The sequence below is a fragment of the Harmonia axyridis genome, chromosome 7, assembly GCF_914767665.1.
Source record: "Harmonia axyridis chromosome 7, icHarAxyr1.1, whole genome shotgun sequence".
Taxonomy (NCBI): Eukaryota; Metazoa; Arthropoda; class Insecta; order Coleoptera; family Coccinellidae; genus Harmonia; species Harmonia axyridis.
Window position 1 is genome coordinate 17,970,157 of NC_059507.1, and position 25,474 is coordinate 17,995,630.

Consider the following 25,474-nt stretch of genomic DNA (forward strand, 5'->3'; position numbering starts at 1 on the left):
TCGTTTTCAAATGGCCACCCTGTATACTCATTAAGTCCCAGTTGCTTGATATTTCTCTTGAGATTTTTGGGCACTATTCCAGTTGTTGTGATGATAATTGGAATAGCTTTCGTTGATATCATTCCCCACTCACGCTTTATCTGAAATTCGAAGTATTTTGAAATTTTTTCGACCTACTTTTGACGCAGATTGTTGTTATTTGGTATTGCTACGTCAACGAGTAATGCTGTATTCTGATGTTTATCGACTAGTAGTATATCTGGTCCATTGTGAGGTACTGTTTTATCAGTCAAAACTGTACGATCCCAGTACAGCTTATAGCGTTCGTTTTCCAGGATGGTCTCGGGTCGGTACTTGTAATATGGCATTTTTTCAGAATGAATGAGTTTTAATATGGTTGCCAATTCTTGGTGTAGTATCTTTCCTACTGCATCGTGTCTCTCTTTATATTCATTCTTGCAAACATTTGACATCCACCTGTGATATGTTGTATTGTCTCATTTGTTGGACACCCATATCGGCATCGATCGTCAGTAATAGTTCAATCCTTTATGATATGCCTGCAGTAATTTCTAGTTGAGATCACTTGATCTTGGATGGCTAAAAGAAAACCTGCTGTTTCTGGGTACATTGCACCTGATGTGAGCCAATAGTTCGACGCTTCAATGTCGACATGATCCTGGTTCACCTCGTTGAAATGTCTTCCATGCAGGGGCTTCTCTCTCTATCTTTCCAGTTTTTCTTGGTTTGTCTGGTGGTTGTATGAAAATTGGTCCTTGTGAAGTTGTAAAGGTGTTGATTCGTCTGCTTCACAAAGAATTTTGTAGAACTCTGATGTACTTGCTTGATCTCCCGTAGGCTTTCTATCTGCCCACTAGCAAGTTCCATGATGTCCGTAAGACCCCTGCCTCCTTTATTTCTCGGCAATGTAGTCCTCGACAGGGAGATTCGCCGAGCCCCTTCCTGTTTAGTCTGATAATGGACCGCATGATATACGCTCTGAGAGAGAAGAAGGGATTCAGCATAGGGAGCCACAATATAAACATCGTCTGCTATGCTGATGATACGCTTCTTTTGGCGGGTTGTGAGGATGACCTCCAGAGGCTGCTACATCTGTTCAATATTGCCAGCAAACAACACAACATGAAGATATCCAGTGACAAAACTAAATGCATGGTGATAAGTAAGGAACCTGTTCGATGTAAATTAGAACTAGAGGGTGTCGTCATTCAGCAGACAATGAGCTTCAAATATCTCGGAGTTTAAATCACCAGTCACAGAGATCTCTATTCAGAAGTCCAACAGCAGGCCACGAAGGCGGCACAGATAACTGGATATCTGAACACAATGGTGTGGCAGAACAAATACATGCTCCAGGAAACAAAGGTGAGGCTTTACAAAGCAATGGTGCGCCCAATTATGACCTACGCCGTAGAAACCCGTGCGGAAACAGAGAGAACCAAACAAAAGCTCAGAACGATAGAAATGAGGATCTTGAGAAGAATTTCAGGGGTGACATTGAGGGATAGACAGACCAACAAGTCAATAAGACAGAGAACTGGTGTACAGGATGTTGTCAAGTGGAGTAGACAGAGAAGGAGGGATTGGAGAGACCACGTTGATAGGATGGAGTCAGATAGAATAGCATACATCTGCAAGAATGAACAACCCAGAGGAAGAAGAAAGCCGGGTAGACCACCGAAAAGATGGGCTCAAAGCTGGTTTTCCTCATCTGCAGAATAGACCAACTTTGAATGAATGAGTAAATAGAATGGACCAAGGCCAAGCAAACAGGGAACTCCCTAGCTAAAAGAAGAAGAAGAAGAAGAAGTTCTCATTTTACGTTGCAAGTTTTCGATGTCTGTTTTGCTCCATGGAACTATACCGAATGATTATGTTAGAATAGAACATGCATATGTGTTGATGGCTCTCGTCATGTTTCTGCTGTTGAGGTTTGTATTTAAGATTTTTTTGGTTCTCCTAATGAACTCAGTCGTTGAGTCTTGCTTCATTCTTTGGTGGTTGATTCGTCGATTCTGTTTCATTTCAAGATATTTATAAAGATCATCCGACTCCATTGCTTCTATTTGCTGTCCATTTGCGAGAGTGATCGGTTCATCTTGTATTCTTCCTCTCACTACGCTTAAAGTACGACATTTATCCAATCCGAATTCCATACCTACATCTTTCGAAAAATGTTCCACTAGTTTGACCATAATTTCTAGGTGGTTCTTATTGCCTGTTATCAGTTTCAAATCATCCATGTACTGCAAATGATTGAGGGTGGTAGTATTATTATTTCCTTCAATGTTGAAACCCTTTTCCGTAGCGTTTAGCTGTTTAGAGAGTGGGTTCAGCGCCAAGCAGAACCATAAAGGGCTCAAGGAGTCTCCTTGGAAAATTCCCTTCTTAATTGGAATCAGTTTGGTTTTTATGTTTGCCGTGGAAAGCTCGATGTCCGTTTTCCAATTGTCCATTGCAAGCTTTAGAAAATTGATTATTTATTTATACGGACAAGCCATTTTACATAATATTAAAAACCAATAAAAAAAACCAATAAAAAGAAACAGTGTTCAAAATATAATATCAAAAATAAACACATTATAATTGGATCGATGTTGTATATCTCCAAAATTTTCTTCAGCCAGCGATGTGAAAGTGAGTCGAAAGCCTTCTTTTAATCAAAATAAGTCATGAAAAGGTTTCTATGTTTCTTGAAGGCTTGGTTGCATATGATGGAATCTATTATCAGCTGTTCTCCTTCGATCCTTGTGCATTCTTGGAACATCCTTTCTGCTGTGTTGTAATTATTTTATTTTACTCGCAATGTTTGTAGATACGAGATGCTAAACATGATGTGATGATTTTGTATATTGTTGGTAGGCATGTTATAGGTCTGTATTTTGATGGATCCATAGTGTTTTGAAAATCCTTCGGTATTAGGTAAGTGATACCTGTTGTTAAAAATGTTGGCATTTCTGTTGGATCATGTATTATGTTATTTATGTATTCGACTAGCCTGCCGTGCACACACCATAACTTCTTCAACCAGAAGTTATGAATTCCATCTGGGCCTGGAGATTTCCAATTGTGAGTGTTCTTCAATATTTCCTATAGTTCTTCAGACGTTATTACACTATGTGGCATACTTTCTATGGTCTCACATGATTTCTCCTCTATTCTTATCCAACGCGTTTTTGAGCTAAAATGAGTTGGTGTTGACAGTTGATCGGTCCAAAAACTCTCAATATTATTATTATTATCCGACTTTTGCCTATACGCGTAGGATTTCTCCTCGCCGTCGGCTTCTCACTCCTCGCTAACAGGAACATTCACTCAATCCCAGATATTTAAAATATCAGAAGGGTAGAGCTCGGTCGTGTCCGGTCCTTGTGGTCCCCCTGGTTGTCGTCGGACTTCTGGTCCTCTTACACGCGATCCTTGGACCTGTCCTTCGCTTCCTAGGAATTTTCTCACCGTCCTTGCAGTACCTAAAAGAACAGCTTTTTGCATTACATTACATATATACTCACTATGCCCTAGTTGCTTGATATTTCTCTTGAGATTTTTGGGTACTATTCCTTTTGTTGAGATGATAATTGGAATAGTTCTCGTTGATATCATTCCCCACTGGCGCTTTATCTGAAATTCGAGGTCCCTATATTTTGAAATTTTTTCGACCTCTTTTTGACGCATGTTGTTGTTATTAGGTATTGCTACGTCGATGAGTATAGCTGCCTTTTGATGTTTATCAACTAGCAATATATCTGGCCTGTTGTGAGGGACTGTTTTATCAGTCAAAACTGTACGATCCCAGTACAGTTTATAGCGTTCGTTTTCCAGGATGGTCTCCGGTCGGTACTTGTAGTATGGTACTTTTTCAGATTGAATTAGTGTTAATTTAGTTGCCATTTCTTGGTGTAATATCTTCCCTACTGCATCGTGTCTCTCTTTATATTCATTTCCTGCAAACATCTGACATCCACCCGTGATATGTTGTATTGTCTCATTTGTTGGACACCCATATCGGCATCGATCGTCGGTAATAGTTCGATCCTTTATGATATGCCTGCAGTAATTTCTAGTTGAGATCACTTGATCTTGGATGGCTAAAAGAAAACCTTCTGTTTCTGGGTACATTGCACCTGATGTGAGCCAATAGTTCGACGCTTCAATGTCGACATGATCCTGGTTCACCTCGTTGAAATGTCTTCCATGCAGGGGCTTCTCTCTCCATCTATCCAGTTTTTCTTGGTTTGTCTGGTGGTTGTATGAAAATTGCTCCTTGTGAAGTTGTAAAGGTGTAGATTCGTCTGCTTCACACAGTATTTTGTAGAACTCTGATGTACTTGCTTGATCTCTGAAGTATTCCCGTAGGCTTTCTATCTGCCCACTAGCAAGTTCCATGATGTCCGTAAGACCCCTGCCTCCTTTATTTCTCGGCAGTGTAGTCCTCTCAATGCTGCTTTTCGGATGGTGCTTGTTTGCTTTTGTCATCAACGTTCTCATTTTACGTTGCAAGTTTTCGATGTCTGTTTTGCTCCATGGAACTATACCGAATGAGTATGTTAGAATTGAACATGCATATGTGTTGATGGCTCTCGTCATGTTCCTGCTGTTGAGGTTTGTTTTTAAGATTTTTTTGGTTCTCCTAATGAACTCAGTCGTTAAGTCTTGCTTCATTCTTTGGTGGTTGATTCGTCGATTCTGTTTCATTCCAAGATATTTATAAAGATCATCCGACTTCATTGATTCTATTTGCTGTCCATTTGCGAGAGTGATCGGTTCATCTTGTATTCTTCCTCTCACTACGCTGAGAGTACGACATTTGTCCAATCCGAATTCCATACCTACATCTTTCGAAAAATGTTCCACTAGTTTGACCATAATTTCTAGGTGGTTCTTATTGCCTGTTATCAGTTTCAAATCATCCATGTACAGCAAATGATTAAGGGTGGTGGTATTATTATTTCCTTTAATGTTGAAACCCTTTTCAGTAGCGTTTAGCTGTTTAGAGAGTGGGTTCAGCGCCAAGCAGAACCATAAAGGGCTCAAGGAGTCACCTTGGAAAATTCCCTTCTTAATTGGAATCAGTTTGGTTTTTATGTTTGCCGTGGATAGCTCGATGTTCGTTTTCCAATTGTCCATTGCAAGCTTTAGAAAATTGGTTATAATTGGATCGATCTTGTATATCTCCAAAATTTTCTTCAGCCAGCCATGTGGAAGTGAGTCGAAAGCCTTCTTGTAATGAAAATAAGTCATGAAAAGGTTTCTATGTTTCTTGAAGGCTTGGTTGCATATGATGGAATCTATTACCAGCTGTTCCTTCGATCCTTGTGCATTCTTGGAACATCCTTTCTGCTGTGTTGTTATTATTTTATTTTTCTCGCAATGTTTGTAGATACGAGATGCTAAACATGATGTGATGATTTTGTATATTGTTGGTAGGCATGTTATAGGTCTATATTTTGATGGATCCATAGTGTTTTGAAAATCCTTCGGTATTAGGTAAGTGATACCTGTTGTTAAAAATGTTGGCATTTCTGTTGGATTATGTATTATGTTATTTATATATTCGACTAGCCTGCCGTGCAGACACCAAAACTTCTTCAACCAGAAGTTGTGAATTCCATCTGGGCCTGGAGATTTCCAATTGTGAGTGTTCTTCAATATTTCCTGTAGTTCTTCAGACGTTATTACACTATGTGGCATACTTTCTATGGTCTCACATGATTTCTCCTCTCTTCTTATCCAACATGCTTTGGAGTTAAAAGGAGTTGGTGTTGACAGTTGATCGGTCCAAAAACTCTCCATATCTTCGGCGCTTGGAGGACTCACTAATTTAGTTGACGTTTGTTCATTAAGCATTCTATAAAAGTTCTTTTCGGAGTTTTCAAAAATCATATTTTCATGTTTTCGTTTATAGCTCTCATTGTATCTTCTCAGTCGTTCAGAGTATACACTTAATTTTTGTTTGAGTGTATCTAGAGTTTCTTGAGCACTTTCATTGTTGGCGTCGTAGTTTGCATGTCGCCTATGGCGATCCATAATTGCATCCACTATTTTCTGTAGTTTTCTCGACGGAGAACCTTTTTCAAATTGTGTTAACCTTCCTATATCTTGTCGGAGGCTATGTACTTTTGCTTCTAGCCTATTTTGCCAATGTGGTTTGTTATGCTGTTTTTTCTGTGCTGGTTGCTCACTTCTAGGTTTTGGCTTCACACCGAGCACTGCTGATATTGTAGAGGCTGCACAGTAGGTAATTAAATGCAATGACTCTAGGTTTTGGTCATTCGAAAAAAACGGTGGAATTATCTCTTTGTTCATTATGTGCAGAATATGTGATAGTTTTTTCGATGTCTTCAGTCTAGGAAGAATTGGTCGTTTAAGAGGATCAGTACCCTCGAATTCTATGAAATATCTATTCATTGTAACAGATAATTGCTCTGATAGATCTCTTCGACTTTCTTCTCGGTTTTCCATAGTCGCAGTTTGTATATTCCGCCATTGCTCATCTCTTACTAGTGGCAAATCTCCGCTGTTTTGTTCCTCAGTATTAATTTGTGCATTGATGTTGTGTTGGTTTTCAGCACAATCGTAGTTTTCTTCAATTGTCACTTCGTTGTTAGTGAGGTTCTTATTCTGTAGCCTCAGTTGGACTTCATTTTTTATGGTGTTAAGTCTCTCATCGGGTACAAGTTTATTTCTCAATATGACCCGGTATTGGTCGGCTACTCTTTGTTCAGAAACTTGAAGTTCGGGATAGTTTCTGTGGAATTCTGCAAACAGCTTTTGCCGGTAGCCTATTTTATCCTCTTCCATATTAGTTACTTCATAGTATATGCGCATGATCGTTTCATTTATCGAACTTGTCCATTTCATGCGTCTTCTTGGTAGACCTGCTTGGGTGAGTGCTGGTTGGGGATCCTGCGCAGCACCTTCAGCGGTCGGAGAAACTCGTGTTATTCTTCTCCTAGAGTGTTGAGATTGTGGAGGCGTAGCATTTTGTTCGACAGACGCCCGTCTCCTTAGCACTCTGTCAACGACGTCCCGCATACTGTCATGTCCAGCGCCGGCTCCAGACACGCCCTGACGAACCTCAGGCAGCGGCTCTATATTTCGATTCCTTAAATTCACCATCATTCATGGGTTCCTCCGTGTCGTGGGGGAGACGGCCTTTGATCGCTTTTTACGATCCGCAGAGCTACGGTGGGAGAATTCTTGAGCTGCTTTCCACACGGCTTCGTCCGTTACCCTGGACAGGGACCCTTCGACAGGTTACAGCTTCCCGGGTCAGGGAGCTCCTGGAATCTGCGGTGGGCAGGAGTCGATTCAACTCTCCTGATAGGTGAATCGCTAGGGATTTCCTACCGCTACCCTATTATTATTATCGACTTTTGCCTATACGCGTAGGATTTTTCCTCGCCGTCGGCTTCTCACTCCTCGCTAAGAGGAACATTCACTCAATCCCAGATATTTAAAATATCAGAAGGGCAGAGCTCGGTCGTGTCCGGTCCTTGTGGTCCCCCTGGTTCTCGTCGAACTTCTGGTCCTCTTACACGCGATCCTTGGACCTGTCCTTCGCTTCCTAGGAATTTTCTCACCGTCCTTGCAGTACCTAAAAGAACAGCTTTTTGCATTATATTACATATATACTCACTAAGTCCTAGTTGCTTGATATTTCTCTTGAGATTTTTGGGTACTATTCCTGTTGTTGAGATGATAATTGGAATAGTTCTCGTTGATATCATTCCCCACTGGCGCTTTATCTGAAATTCGAGGTCCCTATATTTTGAAATTTTTTCGACCTCTTTTTGACGCATGTTGTTGTTATTAGGTATTGCTACGTCTATGAGTATTGCTGCCTTTTGTTGTTTATCAACTAGCAATATATCTGGCCTGTTGTGAGGGACTGTTTTATCAGTCAAAACTGTACGATCCCAGTACAGTTCATAGCGTTCGTTTTCCAGGATGGTTTCCGGTCGGTACTTGTAGTATGGCACTTTTTCAGAATTAATTAGTGTTAATTTAGTTGCCATTATTATTATTATTATATTATTATATATTAGTATATGATTCTGCGCAACTCAAACGTCGAAACATATGACCTATTACATAACCATAAACATTATTTCTCTATGGATATAATCTGATTGTGTTACATTGTGTGATTCTGTGTTTGGTTTTGTGAGGAATTTCAAAATTGAAATATGTGTTCAGATTCAGATCGTGAATTATCATTCAATGACAATTTATAATAATAATTTATAATTAAGGTTAACACGGAATCATATACTAAAGAAATTGAATTCCTGATTTTTCTATGATCACCGTCGATATTTTGAAATGTTGCCAAACATATATCCTGTCTAGCTAAATATCGATTATTATCAATCGGTGCAATCGGTAGAGATTATAATCATCGATTAGCATTAAACATTGATTAGGTAAACAACGTTTATTTTTTGAATGGTGCAATTGATCTTTATGCTTAGACTGCATATATCTGCTTCTTTCGTTGTTATTTTTTTTTTATATTTTTTTTACCATGTCTTGAATGAAATTGAAAGTGTTTATGAAGGGTCATTACAGGAGGATCACATTGTGCCTTTATTAACAATATTAATATCAATATTAAATCGATATATTTCTAGACGTTGTGCTCAATGCGTGGTCCATTTGATTATTTGATTTTTTTCACCAGGCGTTACTGGGGAGTTTCAGTATTCGCTAGTTGTTTCAATTTTTGAAGTCAACGGAAATGGCCTATAGGTACTTTTCACATGTTGGACGCACTCAAAGAAATTTATTAGGATATACAACAGGAATTCGGTGATTTCTACAGGAAATTCCCCCTATATAAGCTACAGAAGAAAAATTTATTGATTTTACTTGACGATTCCGGTTGTTTAATTCATCTAGAACTAACAAGTTTCAGATTAGTTGATGCAACCAAACTGCAGTTTGTCATTTCAACAGGAATATAATACTGTGACAAAAATCGGAATATGTATGACTATTTACAGCATCGCCACTTTCGATTTATCAGGAATTTCCTGGTTAATGAACAAACTAGATAGTTGTATTCCAAGCTTCGACCTTAGTTATAACCGAACTGTATTGTATCGATTTGACAGGAATTTTACGTTGAATTGAAGAAGTAACCTAGTATTTAACTGGTATTTCTTGCATTGTCTACTGAATAATATCGTAGTTTTGGCGGTAATTTAGTTGACATTTGTTTCCATGAAATTTTACCGGAAATTTCGGGTTAGTTATACCGTGGAGCATTGTTGTAATTCAGGGTACTTTCTATCAGTATTCAAGTGCTATTTTGTAATGTATTATGTCTAAAGAGTGACTTCGCAAATGGAGGTGTCTGGAATCGGGGGAGAATTTTCCATATATTTATTATAATGAATATATCACGGTACCTATGGTTCCGACCTACGTAGGTTTTGCAGTCGTGGCTTGTAAATATATCAGGAAATATTCCTGAGGAATTGTAAATTCCCAATCTCTGCTATACTTACCGTTTTTCCTGTTCATCCAACTCAAGTCACTTCAACCGGAATCGGCATGTTAGATTCCAGGTACAGATTGTTCACAGAACGGTCTTTTCCTGTTGTAATAATGATAACGTTTAAACAACAGGAAATTCCCGGGATTCGTTTCTTTCAGTGAGAGAAGACGTTGTCATATCTCCTCACATTAATTTTTGTTGTTTTATTCTCGAGGAAATTCTCTAGTTCGTCTGACCTATATAAAATATGGAACAATTGGCATGTTGGACAGCGCAGATTTCCTATTTTTCCTTTGGATTTCTTAAGAAAGATCTCAAAGTTTGGAATGGTCTGGAAATTGGAATTATATTGTTGCAATTAGTGTGCGTTCAATTTCATCTGTTGTTCGTTTGATGTGAGGAAGCACTATCTTTGGGATAATTGATTCGTCTTTGTGTTCTCGTTGTCTCTCTTAGAAAACGTTGAATTAGGCGTTATGTGTAATCATTTTTCTGGGATATACCTGTTTCTAAAGATATTCATTTTTTTCGATTTTTTTCTTCTTTAAATCTCATGAATTGTACCTGCAATGTCTTGAGAAAGAAATCTAATTGAGACGGTGGTGCGAAATCGTATGTAAATAAAATGTGTGTGCATTGGGTTCCGATACACAGTATACACAGTATTTCCAATTCGCATTATTATACAGGGTGTCCCGTAAAGACCACGTCAAACGGAGGGAGAATTTAGATCAAAGGATAACCCACCTGCTATAACAAAATTCCTATTATAAAAGTCTTACCGTTTCCGAGATATTTTTTTTTTTTAAATAATGAATTTTTGCCCCTTTCAATAGTTTTGCCCTTACGGTTGGTACAATTTTACATCTTTCTGGTTAATTTTTTCAGTAAAATATTGCTGAAGAATTATTTTAACGTTTACATTAAAAACATCCTCCGAAAATTTTAAAGGGGGGCTTTGAGAAATATTTTTATTGGAAATTTTGGTAATGGATTATTTTGTTCATGAAGTTAAGCCCATCGTAGTGGAAAAAAAAATGTACCGAGCTACTGCTGCACATTACACCAATAAATTCTCTATTTCATAGTGATTTCAAAGAGGTATCACCCAAGTCATTTTTTATTAAAAAAAAAAAAGATATAGCTGTTTTTATCCAAATGGGTACGTTTCTGACAAAATCAAGTTTGTCAATTTTGTTAAGAAATCTTCGATGTTGCATTACTTAGTGAACAATGGTAATTGTTAACGTGCGAAAATATTACTCGCATAATTATTCACCTCAACGAAATTCAATTTTGCCGGCAAATTTTGGAAAACATCATGCAGATCCAGATTTTTTCAATAAGATCATTTGGAGCGACGAGTCTTCCTGTACCAATGATGGGTACATGAACCTCCACAATTTGCATAGCAGGAATATCATAAATCCACACGAGGTGAGAGAAGGTAGATCACAATATCGATTCAAGATCAATTTATGGACTGAAATATTTAATGGTGCAATTTTGTGCCCGATCGAACTGCCGCCATCACTGAACGCAAACAATTATTTGGAATTTTTAACTAACCAGCTGCCCATTTTATTGGAAGATGTGCCACTGGCGCTGCGACGTAGTCTGTGGTTTCAACATGATGGATGCCCAGCACATTACGGACTCGAAGTTACCGCACATTTGAATAGAACTTATCCCCACCGGTGGATTGGAAGAGAAGGTGAAATTTTGTGGCCTCCTCGTTCACCTGACCTAAATCCTATGGACTTTTATTATTGGGACTGCCTAAAAGACAAAGTATACGCAACACCCATACGTGATGAAGCCGAATTGAGAGAACGCATCCGCAATTCGGCTTCATCACGTATGGGTGTTGCGTATACTTTCAGGCAGCCGCAACATTCAAAGTCCAGAGGATTGAGGTCCTCATGTACCCATCCTTGGTACAGGAAGACTCGTCGCTCCAAATGATCTTATTAAAAAAATCTGGATCTGCATGATGTCTTCCAAAATTTGCCGGCAAAATTGAATTTCGTTGAGGTGAATAATTATGCGAGTAATATTTTCGCACGTTAACAATAACCATTGTTCACTAAGTAATGCAACATCGAAGATTTCTTAACAGAATTGACAAACTTGATTTTGTCAGAAACGTACCCATTTGGATAAAAACAGCCATATCTTTTTTTTTGAATAACAAATGACTTGGGTGATACCTCTTTGAAATCACTATGAAATAGAGAATTTATTGGTGTAATGTGCAGCAGTAGCTCGGTACATTTTTTTTCCACTACGATGGGCTAAACTTCATGAACAAAATAATCCATTACCAAAATTTTCAGTAAAAATATTTCTCATAGTCCCCCTTTAAAATTTTCGGAGGATGTTTTTAATGTAAAATTAAAATTATTCTTCAGAATTAATTGTTACTGAAAAAATTAACCAGAAAGATGTAAAATTGTACCAACCGTAAGGACAAAACTATTGAAAGGGGCAAAAATTCATTATTTAAAAAAAAAAAAAATTATCTCGAAAACGGTAAGACTTTTATAATAAGAATTTTGTCATAGCAGGTGGTTTATATATTGATCTACATTCTCCCTCGGTTTGACGTGGTCTTTACGGGACACCCTGTATATCAAAAGATCTAAAAAGGTAAACTCCATTATCTTCTTGTTCCATAATGAATTTTATTTTGTCGATTATTCACTTAAGATGAAGACGCAAAACCTGTATATCCTGGTGTCCATGCTGCCAAATAATGAAACATTCTCATTTTATCGCAGCCAGAGCTTAGTTTTCAAATGGTATTACTGCCCGCTTCTCCTATCTAATCATAACCAAATTTACCAATGGGGTGAAATAGGTTAATCGGTTATCAGAGAGTTTTTCTTAATGTAACCCATTGTGGACAAGGTTCTTTTTCTATTTCAATTATGCTTGCGTTGGTTTTTTTAGATGGATTTGTTTGCCTGAATAGTAAATCAAGTGTTTTTTTTCAAAAGTTTTTATTTTTTTCATAAAATGATGTCCTTAAAAAAGGACGCTGTCCCTACTGAGCATATAAGACGTTTAAGAACACTCAATAAAAACAAAAATAATAATTATTCCCAAGCGTTTATTCAGAAACAATAGGAACAAACTAATTAGTATGGTAGGAATGGAAGCAAATAAATCATCCCAATTTATATAAGCGGTCCTCCAGTCAAATCTAGCTGGGTTCTATCATTCAAGTGAAAGTACTTCAGTATTTTCTCAAATCTTCTCAGCCTCATAGAATTCTGAATAATCTTAGGTATGTCTTCATCACTTGTTAATTAATTCTTGATTAATTGATATGATTCGTTTTCCTCTACGATTTCCTACTAACCATCACTAGAAAGACATGAGAGGAGACCTTCGAAAGGAAATAAATTGCTCGACATTGATATTCATCTCCGAAATTTGTTCAGCTATACAGAGTCTGTGTTCATATATTTCGTTTCTTCATCGATTGGATCAAAATTGGAAAAAATTTCATTGCAGAGTAGAATAAAATTCCAATACCTATATGACTGGATATTTTATATGCGTTGTTGAATAAGCTTAGTCACTCTTCGAATCGACTTCGAAGCCACTAACATATAATTCGAATAATTGCAATTCATCTTGCTGCTTTTCGAAAAAAATATGACTGTACGTACCCGATATCAACTCATCTCTTGATTTTCAGTCCTGATAAACATGGCAACTGAAATTCATTCCACATGTAGCAGAAAAAATATTGGATATGGCTGATTGAAATGTTGAAAGCTTCTGCAATCGAATTCCTGATTAATTCATGTCAAACACATGTTGATATAATCAAAAATATTATTGGCAATTGCTTTGTAAATCGTGTATATCAATACGTTTTAACGATTGACGATTTGATTAATCAAACCATTAGCAAATCCACAATGTTGAGCTCTATCAAAATACCCATCAGAAGGGATTTAAAAAAATATTTTAATAAACATCATAACATATTGACTGACATGGGCTGATTTATTTATTCAATATCAATCCAACAGGCAGAGCAACGAAAAAAAAAACACATCGATGATGATGAAAGTGAGATAAGGGCCAGAAAAATATGTCAACATCCCTATGATTACTATAATTATTTCACATTATGGTCATCAGAGGTCCGGAAAAGTTATGATAGGAATTAGGTACCTCTTCTCGTGATCTGCAAAGTTAAACTGCTCCTCTCTCCTCAGCGTTTCTGAGATCCCACCACTTTTCAGGATGAGTAAAGCAATCTCAAACGTTCCTCTGATTTTCCGCCCTTTTCTACCACATGCCCGAATTTGAAATACATCTTTGAATCTTTATTTCAATTTTAAAAAACCGGTTTTTTTAGTCTTCGAGAAGACTTTCTGTATATATATATATCATGCGAAAATTCATAAGAAAATAGATGTTTGTTTGGAAATTTATATCATGCATATATTTATTCTTCAATAAAAAATTCATCTTATTCTTTGTTTTTCCATTTCAAAAAAATTAATAAATAAGGGCTTTCGGAAATTGATAATAGTGAAAACATCATATAAATCAATAATCTCTAGCGTAAAATAAAGCGTACTAATTTTTGAACTGATCACTGAAACGGTATAGACCCTTCCTAAATGTGATATCGAAGTGAATCGTGGAACACTCAATCGCATTTACGTGAACAAATCCTTGGGATCTACCTGATTGTGCTAAATTTTATAAAAGAATATTAAACTATTGATTTGACGGAATTTTCTGAGTGAACTCAAACTCACACATAAGGGGTTCATAACTCTAGTTTCTATTAGGATAAGGTTTACGTTTTGTCAGGAAAAGGAAATTTCCTCCTACCCTTTCAATACAATCAACTCATCTTGTATGAAAAGTTATCCATACTACACTAAGTATGTTTTTAACAAAAGCTGGATACAAGGGAATTATAGAGTCTATGCTGAGATGTCTATGAAAATGATGTGCTCACTTACTCTTGGAAAACCTCAAGATTGAAGAGGTGACTTTTGAAGGGACCAGTGTTTTTGGTTTTTAATAGTATTGGTCCCTTTTCACTTGAATTCCGCATCGTTTCTTATTGTGCTCATGTCGTCTTTCTGACAACGTCGCGTCGTATTTTGGAGTCAAATAAACAAAAATAACAAAATCAACGACTTTCGACAGAACAAATGAAAATTTTAAAATAACACCAGTATAGTAGACATTTATTTATTTATTTATTTATTTATATCCCAACAGACCACAAAGGTCTCATTACAAGGATAAAAGCCAATGCTTCGCAATCGATTCAAGACCTTTAAGATGGAATTCGAAAATATACAGCCCCAAATGTTGATCATGGAAAATTTGATGAAAAGTGCTGCATACATAGCCCTGGCGGCCATTCAGCTTATATCGTTTTCCACTGTTATTGGAAGACGTACCTCTTTGCAGGGCCGTCGCCAGACATTTTGGCACCCCGGCAAAATACGATTTTTCTGTGAATGAAATTTCACAATTGAACTAAATTTTTGGCCGAAAATTTCGATGGGTTGAATGACGTTCGGAACATAGAAATCTACTGATCCTCATAGAAAAAATTTCGCTCTCTCCGAATATTTACATCAAATTCCAATATTCCACTATACAGGGTGTTGAATCCCAGCTTGTTAAAAGTCCCATATTTTTTCAATACGGACTTGATTTTTTGATTAGTTTTAATTAATCGATGGACCTGATTTTTTTTTAATTAATTATAATAATTATAATAATTTATTCATCGTCAATTTCAATCACAAAATTACAGCTTTCGGGAACTTGGCCTTAACAATGTTTGTGTGCTGAGATTACGAAACAAAAATTTAGGTATTCAACATTCTGAAAAATTAGATCATGAACAGTTAGAGAAATGGACAATACAAGGAACCCTTGAGTACAGGATAAGCGGAGCCACTGAATGGGAAAAAAAAAGAGAAAAAAAAAATCCCGAAACTTAATTAATCAATGTCAAAATAATTTCTTGAAGAATGATGGGTTGTCAAGAATGAATGCTTTTAGTCTCCTTTTGTAAACTTTTCTATCTTTCATACAGTCTCTCAGTTCGGTGGGTAGCAGATTGTAAATTTTCGGCAGCAAGAAAATGAGAAATCGTTGATTTATGTTCTTATGATAAAGGGACATGATCAAATTCTTACTAATGTTACATCTAGTATAGTAGCCGTGAGTTAGAGTTGGAAATATATCCTCTACTTTAAAGAGGAATAACAAAGAGCATAAGCAATATAAGTTGCGCAGGTTCATTAATCGGTGACACTCATATAATTCATTGGTTGGGAAAAGTCGCGGTTTATTGAAAATAATTTTTAACACTGTATTCTGTGTGACCTCCAAAGAATGAACAGAATTTTTATAAGCTCCACCCCATACGACAATACAGTACCTAAGGATCGATTCAACAAGAGCAGCATATAGAAGCAATAAAAGTTTTCTGTTGAGTATTTCCCTGAGCAAATAATATTTATGAAATAACATTCTTATTTTCCCACACAAAGAACTGACATGCTTGTCCCATTTTAGATGTTGATCAGCAACTACTCCCAAATATTTCACGCCCGCTCTCTTCTCTATGTGAGTACAATCCTGGCAATACCCCAATACGTGGCATTCTTCTGAGTGAACATTAAGTTTGTCGAATGTAGGTTGGTCAAAATTGATGCAGAAAATGCGACAAAATATGTTTTGGAAGTATTCAGATCCAATAGGCCTCCATTCAGCCATGCAATCATGAGCTCTATTTCCCTACTAGCATTCCTACGAATATCCAGCCAGCTCCCACCCTGAAAAATTAAAACCGTGTCATCAGCGTAAGAGAGAACTCGACAATCCTTTACTGCGGTATGAATTTCATTGATGTAAATGAGAAAAAGGACTGGACCAAGAACTGTGCCCTGTGGTACAGCGGTATCAACTGTCAAATAGGAACTATAAGAGTTATTGACTTTTGTTCTTTGTTTTCTATTAGTTAGATCATTTTTTATTAGATGTAATGTGTTGCCCCTGATTCCGATGCGTTCCATTCTCTCTAGGAGTATACCATGAGATACAGTGTCAAATGCTTTTCTAAGATCTAAGAAAACAGCTAAAGTTTTGTTTCCGCTGTGCCAGTTCTTATGGATTTCCCTTATAAGTTCGAATACTGCATCCTCTGTTCCTTTGTATTTTCTGAACCCAAACTGATTCGGACTGAACAGTTTGTTGTTTTCAAGGAAATCTACAATGCGATTTTTCAAACATTTTTCAAATATTTTTGAGAAGTTGTTTATTACCGAGATGGGCCGATAATTTGTGGGGGATGCTAATTCCCCACCCTTATACACAGGGGTAACTTTTGCAATTTTCCATTTCTTTGGTACAATAGATGTTGAAAAGCTCAAATTTATAATGAACGCAAGAGGGGTTATTATATTCATATAAGTTTTCTTAATTATACTTTACGTTATTTCATCTTCTCCAGGAGAAGAATGATCTTTCAATGTACTTATATGTTGGATAAGTTCGTTTTTTGTAACCGGTTTGATGAAAAACGAGCTATAGATATTTCTGTTGGAATTAGCGTTACTATTATTATCCCTTTTTCTAACTTTTTTTGTATATCTTTGCCTATATTAATGAAAAAATTATTGAAAAAATCTGCCATTTTCACATCTTGCGTAACGTTGTAATCCTGTCCTATATTAATGGTTTTCTTTTTATTGTTGATTTTCACGTTAGCTATATCATTAATTGTCTTCCAAATTTTTTTCTAACAATTCCCTACTTGATTTAATTTTTGCTGATAATAAGTGGTTTTTGCGTTCTTTATTGTCTTATTCAATATATTTCTGAATCGTTTATAATAGCTGTGTTTTTCGTGTGAATAATCAAAATTTAGATCCCTTTTCAGTCTATCCCTCACGTTTATAGATTTTATTATCCCTTCAGTTATCCAGCTCTTTCTCTTCCTGAGTGAACTATTTAGCCGAAACACATGAACTGATTGATTCAAATATTTCTTGAAAGTATTGAGAAAAGATGAATAAGCTGTTTGAACATCTTTTGTGCATAAAACGTCAGACCAGTCCTCGTTTTTCAAAAGTTCGTTGAATTTACGGAAATTAATTATTTTCTTGTTTATATTTTTATCCCCACTCCATGTTTTTTGTTCTTGTTTTTGTTTTATAGAGACTCCTATCATGTAATGATCCGTGATGGAAGAACGAAGAATAAACGGGGTTACGTATCCGGATAAACTATTAATATTCTTCGATTTAATGAAAAGATGATCAATAAGTGTAGACGAGTTATCTGTCTCTTTTGTAGGTAGATCAATACATGAGAAATAGGCATTTTGGTATAATAGATATCGATTTATTTCTTCATTATCTTTATTCAGCAAATTCAAATTTATATCACCAGTGAAAACTTCTATTTTCCTATAATCAATTGACTGTACATAATCTACCAGGTCATTTAAAAACAATGTAGTTCGCGTAGAGGGCGGTCTATATACTGAAGTGATACCAACCGTACAATCATCCCCACAGTTCACCTCACACCTAATTATCTTGATCTCTGTGAACTCAACAATTTCTGTTTTAATGTTGTATTTGTTTTTTACGTAAATGATTAAGCCATCATTTTTGTTGAATTCAGACCCATTATAGAAACATTCGAATTGATCAATATAATAATCCGAAACATTATCTACTTTGAAAGTTTCAGAAAAGATCATAACATCAATTTTATATAAATTTATACTATTCAGATATACACATAATTCATCAAAATTCTTACGCAGGCTGCGTATATTTAAATGCAATATATTAAATTTACCCAATCCATCAAATAATTTTTCTAAATTTCCAACGTCATCAAAAATTTTTCCATCAAACCCCACACATGACTTCAACATATCCATATACTCTAACATAATTGAGTGCTAATGAAAAGAAAAAAAAACATACATGAACAATCACAAGAAGAAAACCAAATAAAGAGCTCTTTTCAGTCTATGCAAATGGTATAACCTCCACTTTACCGTATCTTATAAATAACTTAAGAAATAATTATTTTGTCCAGTGAAACGAAATCACTAACCTTTCGCACATTATCACCATTTCGGACAAAAATAATGCCATGCTGTGTGAAGACGTTTTTCCTGTTGAATTTTTCCCTGGCAGAATGAAAAAGCCTCAGTCGACTCTTCGTTAAATCCTCCGTGATCCCAATTTTAGTCCCCCTCAGCCTATGCACATTTTTGAGTATTAATTTCTTCTTTTGTTGGTTATCGAACTTGTTTTCGAGCCAATCCGGTAGCATCCTATTATATCCTTGTCTGTTAACTCAATTTGAAGTTTTTCTTTAGAGATGAAGAAATTTATCCTTTAATTTTTCATTGTCCTCTTCCGGGAAATTATAAATACATACGTTGTTTATTTTATCAGCCTGATGCATATTGTCAACTTGATTCTCAAGTTGTTTTATCTTATTTGATTGTCCCTGGATGAAATCATCATTTAATTTATCGGTTCGATGTATATTATCGATTTGATCCTCCAGCTGTTGTATTTTATTAGACTGTTCTTCAATAGTAATCTGCATTGTTTTGAGTTTTTCATTGACCTTGGATAACAATTTATCAAGGAATCCATCCTCATTAAGTAAATCTCGGAGAGCTTTTTTTACAGCGTTTTTGATATCATTGTTCATTTTTGGACCCATTTTTCAATTGATGGTGAAATTACAATTATTTTATATTGTAAGGATTTCACTTCAAACAGAACAAATATAAACTTGTATTTTAGGAAAGAGCGGCAAGTAAAACGAGTTCACTCGTTGAATACCATACGTTGACCTAATGAAATGAATTGTACGTTCCAAATATCAATCAAATATTCCGGGTGGTTCAAAAGTTATGAGGAATTGAAAATATTGGTGAATTCATAAACCACCCAGTATCTCGGCTATGAGGAAGATTAGACCTATCATATATAGGTTTTTTTGGAATCGTCTAGGGTAGCTCTACCTCAGGTTAAGGTATTGTTTTTTTTTTTTTTTTATCGTGGTTTAAGAATAATTTTATGAGGTCGGCTCGCTGAACGGAGAGTATTAGTTAAATTCTGCATTAGAGATGCTGGACTTTTTAGGTAATTTGGATGAGATGATTGAAACAGAGGTTGTGGATGGTTTTGAAGAGGCTTTTAGGGAGGTAAGGATAGATGATTTAACTATTTTACACCTAAATATTCGAAGTGTTCGCAAAAATTTTGAAGAGTTTCTTGTATACCTTGAATCTGTAAATGATAGAGTCGGAGTTGTTGTATTGTCTGAAACTTGGAATGTGGAGGAGGTGAGTCGGTTCAAAATTCCTCATTTTAATATATTTTACAATGAGTCAAGATTCAATAAAAATGATGGTTTGATTGTCTATATTCGCGATGTGTTCACTGCGCCGGTGATCTATTATTCCTTGACTTAAACAGTGTTATGTAGGGTATTGCTCAGGATAGAAAAACTCAGTATAGGAATCACGGCATCATATAGGCCACCCTCCACTGATGCATTGCTTTACATTAGAGATGTTCATGAATATATGAAAACTTTGAAAAGGAATCCACTTGAGATATTCCTGGGAGATATTAATTTCAATTTGCTGGACAATTCATCATTGGATGTCACAAATTATCATAACATGTTAAGTGAAAATGGTTATATTTCTTACATCAATGAAATAACAAGAGAAACGGAAACTTCCAAGAGCATATTGGATCATATTTTTATTCGAAGGGCAAGATACATCAATGACTGTGTCACTATAAAACCCCTAGTTGTACGGGCGGCCCTCACGGACCATTTTGCTACTCTCGCCTTAGATTCAAATTTAAAATCATCAATCGCTCACCGGGAAATTTGATGCAAATAGATCGGACCGATTTCGATAAATTGAGTCAGTACTTGAACGAGGAAGGCTGAGAGGACGTTTTGAAAGCTAGGGATGTACAGTCGAGTTATAATATTTTCATTGATAAAGTTCAGGGGTTATTACAGCGTTGCTCTGTGAGGAAAACTGTTCATCGAAAATTTGTAAAGCTCAAACCTTGGATTACTCGCGGTTTGATTGAGTCCATAAACAAAAGGGATCGTTTGAAAAAAAATCTCACCAAAAATTTTTCAATAGAACTTAAAAATGAATATTGTCAGTACAGAAATAAATTGAATAAACTTATAAGGATTACAAAGAATGATTACTACATGTTACAAATAAAGAATGCGGGAAACAATTATAAAAAAATATGGAAAACAATTAATTGCGCTACTAATAATAAATCTGATGAATCCAGTTCGAGCAAGATTAGTTTAAGAGATGAGAATGGTGTGAGTATAACAGATGATAGGGAGAATGCGGCTATATTCAATAATTTCTTTGCTAGAGTGGGTACGAATATAGCTGAAAAAATAAAAACGGTTAAACCAGATGCTTGTAAGAGAATTAAGACTAACAAAATAATCCGGGAATCAGTTTTTCTATCTCCAGTTACAGAGAACGAAATAATAGAAGAAATCAGCAGCTTAAAGAATGACGCTGCGACTGGACCTGATAAGTTACAAGCTAAATTGTTGAAACGTATACACATGTTTATCACTAAACCTCTCTGTCATATTATAAATTTAACATTCACATCCGTTTCACTTCCCCTTCAATGGAAAGAATCTATAATTGTCCCTGTTTACAAAAGTGGGAATCATGATAATCCATCTAACTATCGGCCTATCTCTCTCATAAATAATTTCGCGAAGATTTTTGAAAAATGTTTCAAGAGGAGACTTCTCTCATTTTACGATCAGCACCATGTTATCTCGGGCAAACAGTTTGGTTTTAAAAAGGGTGTCAGCACGATGGATGCTGCTTTGGATCTAGTGGGGAGGATTGTGACCAGTTTGGACGAATCAAAAAAATGTATGACGGTGTTTCTTGATTTAGCTAAAGCGTTCGACACTATTTCACATGAGCGGCTGCTTACTAAGCTCAGCAATACGGGAGTGAGGGGAACCGCTTATGACTTGTTGAAAGATTACAGGGACAGAAGCCAATGCGTTAGAGTTGGTAATTCTCTTAGCGATTCAACAACGGTCGTGTCGGGGGTACCTCAAGGTACAGTCCTTGGACCGTTGTTATTTCTTATCTATTCCAACGATGTTTTTGAGATGAATAATATCTCCGATAAGATCATATCATACGCCGACGTCACTGCAATTGTTTTCGTGGGTGATTCATGGGATGCTCTTTATAGAACGGCGGAGAGTTGTCTCTTTGATCTTTATGAGTGGTTGAGTTTCAATTCAATGTCCTTGAATTTTTGCAAAACTAAATTCATTACCTTTTCGATCACTATTGATGGGCAGCCCGATAATGATCTTTTAGTTGGTCACAATGATGAATGTACTCTCCAAAGTTGCGCATGTCCATCAATCTCGAGAGTTGACGAGATAAAGTACTTGGATATCATGGGGGATAAATACCTAAGATGGGAGGCGCAGTCCGCTATGTTGATGAAAAGGTTGAGATTGCTCCAGCATAAATTTTATGTTCTAAGAGATATATTCAATACGAAAACCTTATTATTACTTTATAATTCTTTAGTAGAGTCAGTTCTCAGGTATTGTGTGATTGTGTGGGGGGGTCTTACTAAGAACGCTGAAAAGGGTCTACAGATATCACAGAACAGTTTGATAAAAATAATGTTTAGAAAAGACCTACTTCATCCTACGGATGAATTATATTATGAATCTGGGATTATGAATGTGAGGACGTTGTACATTTATCAGACTCTCATGTACATGTTCTCCCAGGATCATCCACTCATTGAACTAGAAAGAAGATACGTGACCAGAGCGATGGACAATGAGTCGCTTGAGATTAGGTTGTTCAGGAAGAGTTTCTCACAACGTTTCATTTCCTATATTGGGCCTAAATACTATAACAGAATCCCACTAAATGTTAGAAAAATTAAGAATAGAAAAACGTTCAGTAGGGAGCTCAGGAAACTTTTGTTCGAGAACCGATTCACCTTCGATTTGTGAATTTGATATATTTAATTTTTTTTTTTTTTGTTTATGCTATTTGATAAGCCTGTGCTCAAAGTCCTCAGAAAGTCGGAACAACATGAACAAGCTCTGCTTAGTTGTTGTTTCGTCTTGATGGGGATAACATTGAAATTGTTGTATGTATTTTGTGCTATATTTGAGCACATTGTAATTGTGGTTGGAATCTCAAATAAATTGAATTGAATTGTAATGTTTTTCGGTTAATTAAATCGGTACTTCTGGCTAACACTAATTTATTTCAGGTACACAACTATAAATAACTATTTACAGATGATTTATTTGAACTATTACACTAATTTATTTTTCACTACTACATTAATTTATTTCTACAACTTATATCTAATTGAGTGTACGGCACTGACCGCCGCTTCTGTCGCACTGCCCTGCTCTGCGACTTCGATTGGTTATATACCGCTGGCATCTTTCTCTAGAAGTGTCTTGATCTTTCTATCGAGCTCTCGGTGCTTCCGGTACCTTCTAGAAAGAGGCAGTGGCGTAGGGCTTGCGAATTCGTTACACTGCCCCCTTCCTAGGATGTTCAGTCCCTGAACATATCTGGCACGGTGGCTAAATCTACAGGATTCTCCGTTTCTGCAATTTCCTTGTTCACAGGAATAATACCTAACAGTCTTAATTCTCTCGAACTTTGATCCTCTCCTCAAAGTCGCAATACGTCCCGATCAGATCTTCCAGTTTCTCTTCCTTGAGAGCGTCGTCCCTCGTTATCAGCCAATTCACGAATACGGACACCTCCTTCTTGAATAACTGAACGTCCAGGTTCTGATCGCAGATATCCTTTTGCTTCTTCCAAGTCCCTAATCCAAGCTACAGGATCTTGAACTTCTCGGCAATATCTTGGTTAATATAACCTCGGGATGGTTCCAATTGCTGCAAGTTATATTTTTGTCTCTCTGCGCACACAACAAGATATTTGTAAGCTTCCAGCGTATCTTCTCTCTTGCTGTCAATGTGCTCATTGGTTTCTGGGAATTCCTCGACAAGTTTCTTGGCCTCTTGCTCTCTAAAGTTCGCCTTGTCCTCGATCACTTCCAACTCGCCTTCAAAAGTCTGAGGTTTTCTGAGCAAATCTTGGTTACTTTCCGAGTCTTGACTATTGGTATCGTAGCACAAGTCAACTTCTTTCTCGCTTATCCAAGAGATTATTTCTTCAGCTCTTCTATCGAACATATGCACATGTTTTGCTCCGACCAAGAGTTCATTCAGACCGTTTACCAGCTCCAAAAGATCCTGCCATTGAGTCTGGACCTCAATCATCTTCTCCTGGATCTTGGCGCTATATCTGCATTTAGCTTCTATCAGAGCATTTCCACTGATTAAACATGATTGGAGCCTTGCCTCGCTATTCATTAAACTAGCGTAAAAAGTGTCGAAGGCATGAATTAGAAGTTCCACATGCTCGACATCAACTGCATGCTTTTCAATTTTGGAATTGGTCATCTGGTCCTTGATCCATTCTTGGAGCTTGGTGCACTCTTGGAGGAACCCGAAATACTGGAAGGCTTCAGAGAGGGAAACTTCCCTCTGAGCCACTAGCTGACGTAACTTCTTGAACTTGTGCACTATTTCTTCCTCTCTTTTCTTGATGTTATCTGCATCGTAGTGCTCTCTTTCCACAAGATGGCAACATCTCTGGGATAATTTATCGATCGTTTCCTGGTAAGCTTCAACTTCAGCAGTTATTATACTCAGCTCTCCCTGCAACGTCTGAATGGAAATCTCATCTCTACCAACCTCACTTGTTGCCAGAGCCAACAACTTGTCATCAATCCAGGCCTCAGCTTCTGAACTCTCCTCGTAAAACTTTTCCAATTCAAGGGCATCTAGTAACCTCAACATCTTCAGAGTGGCCTTACCATCACAAACCGATTCTCCAATTCCTTCACCTTCTCACTGATATCATTGGAGAACTCATGACCGGATCTCATCATGTTGACTGCCCTATCCATCAAACTTTTCACGATGTGTTCCCTTGAGTTCAGCTCGACCTCCAGCGTCCGATACTTTTCTGTAAGCTCTGGACCGCGGTAAGACCGATACTCATGTCCAAAGACGCTGCTAGCGATTTCCTATCGCTCAACCACTGTACCTCCTCATCTATCTCGTTGATGCTCTCGTAGTTCTCTAGGTGCTGTTGGTAGTCATTTTCCAAAGCGGGATGGCATCTTAGGATGTTGTTGTCTGAAGCCAAGTCGTTTCCGAAATCGTTACTAACTTCAATCTCGACTTCACCTAGCCAAACCTCAAACTCTTCGACGGACCTCCTGAAGAGCAGTGCTTGATATGCCTCGTTCAGCTTTTCCCGTTTGATCTGCTTGAGTTCCAACAGTCTCTTGCAATCCTCTTTGATTTCTTCTAGCCTTATGGCTATTTCATCTTTGGCATAGTGATTCGAATATAGTAACTCTTGTCCCTCGTTTATTACGCTTTGCACTCTTTCATCGCTGTCCATAACCTCTGCTTCAAATGTAGAATGCTTCTGGATTTCACTTTCCAGGTTATGAGGTTCCCTATTGCTCTCATCTGCCGTTATTTGAAGCTTTTGTTTCAACCAGATCTCCACGCTGCAAACATTCTTCAGGAATTTCTGAAGGGCCCTGTATTCTTTCAGTTTCAGTCTTCTGGCTTCCGTCATTTTCAAACTTTCTTTTTTTCTATTTGGTATAGCTTCCATCATTTTTGACACTTCCTGATTATTCTGGTTCCTTTCATGGTCCTCCAGTTTCTTCGATTCAACCTCATTCCTTCTTCTTCTTTAGGTGCCGTCTTCTATCGAAGGTTGGCGAT

General features: G+C 36.9%; 1 protein-coding gene across 1 annotated transcript; it reads left to right on the top strand.

The window, feature by feature from the left end:
* Positions 1-978: 978 nt before the first annotated feature.
* On the top strand, positions 979-1,743 carry LOC123685287. The gene is made up of 2 exons (XM_045624942.1): positions 979-1,201; positions 1,298-1,743. The coding sequence occupies exons 1-2, from the start codon at positions 979-981 to the stop codon at positions 1,741-1,743; spliced, it is 669 nt and encodes a 222-aa protein (XP_045480898.1).
* Positions 1,744-25,474: the final 23,731 nt, after the last annotated feature.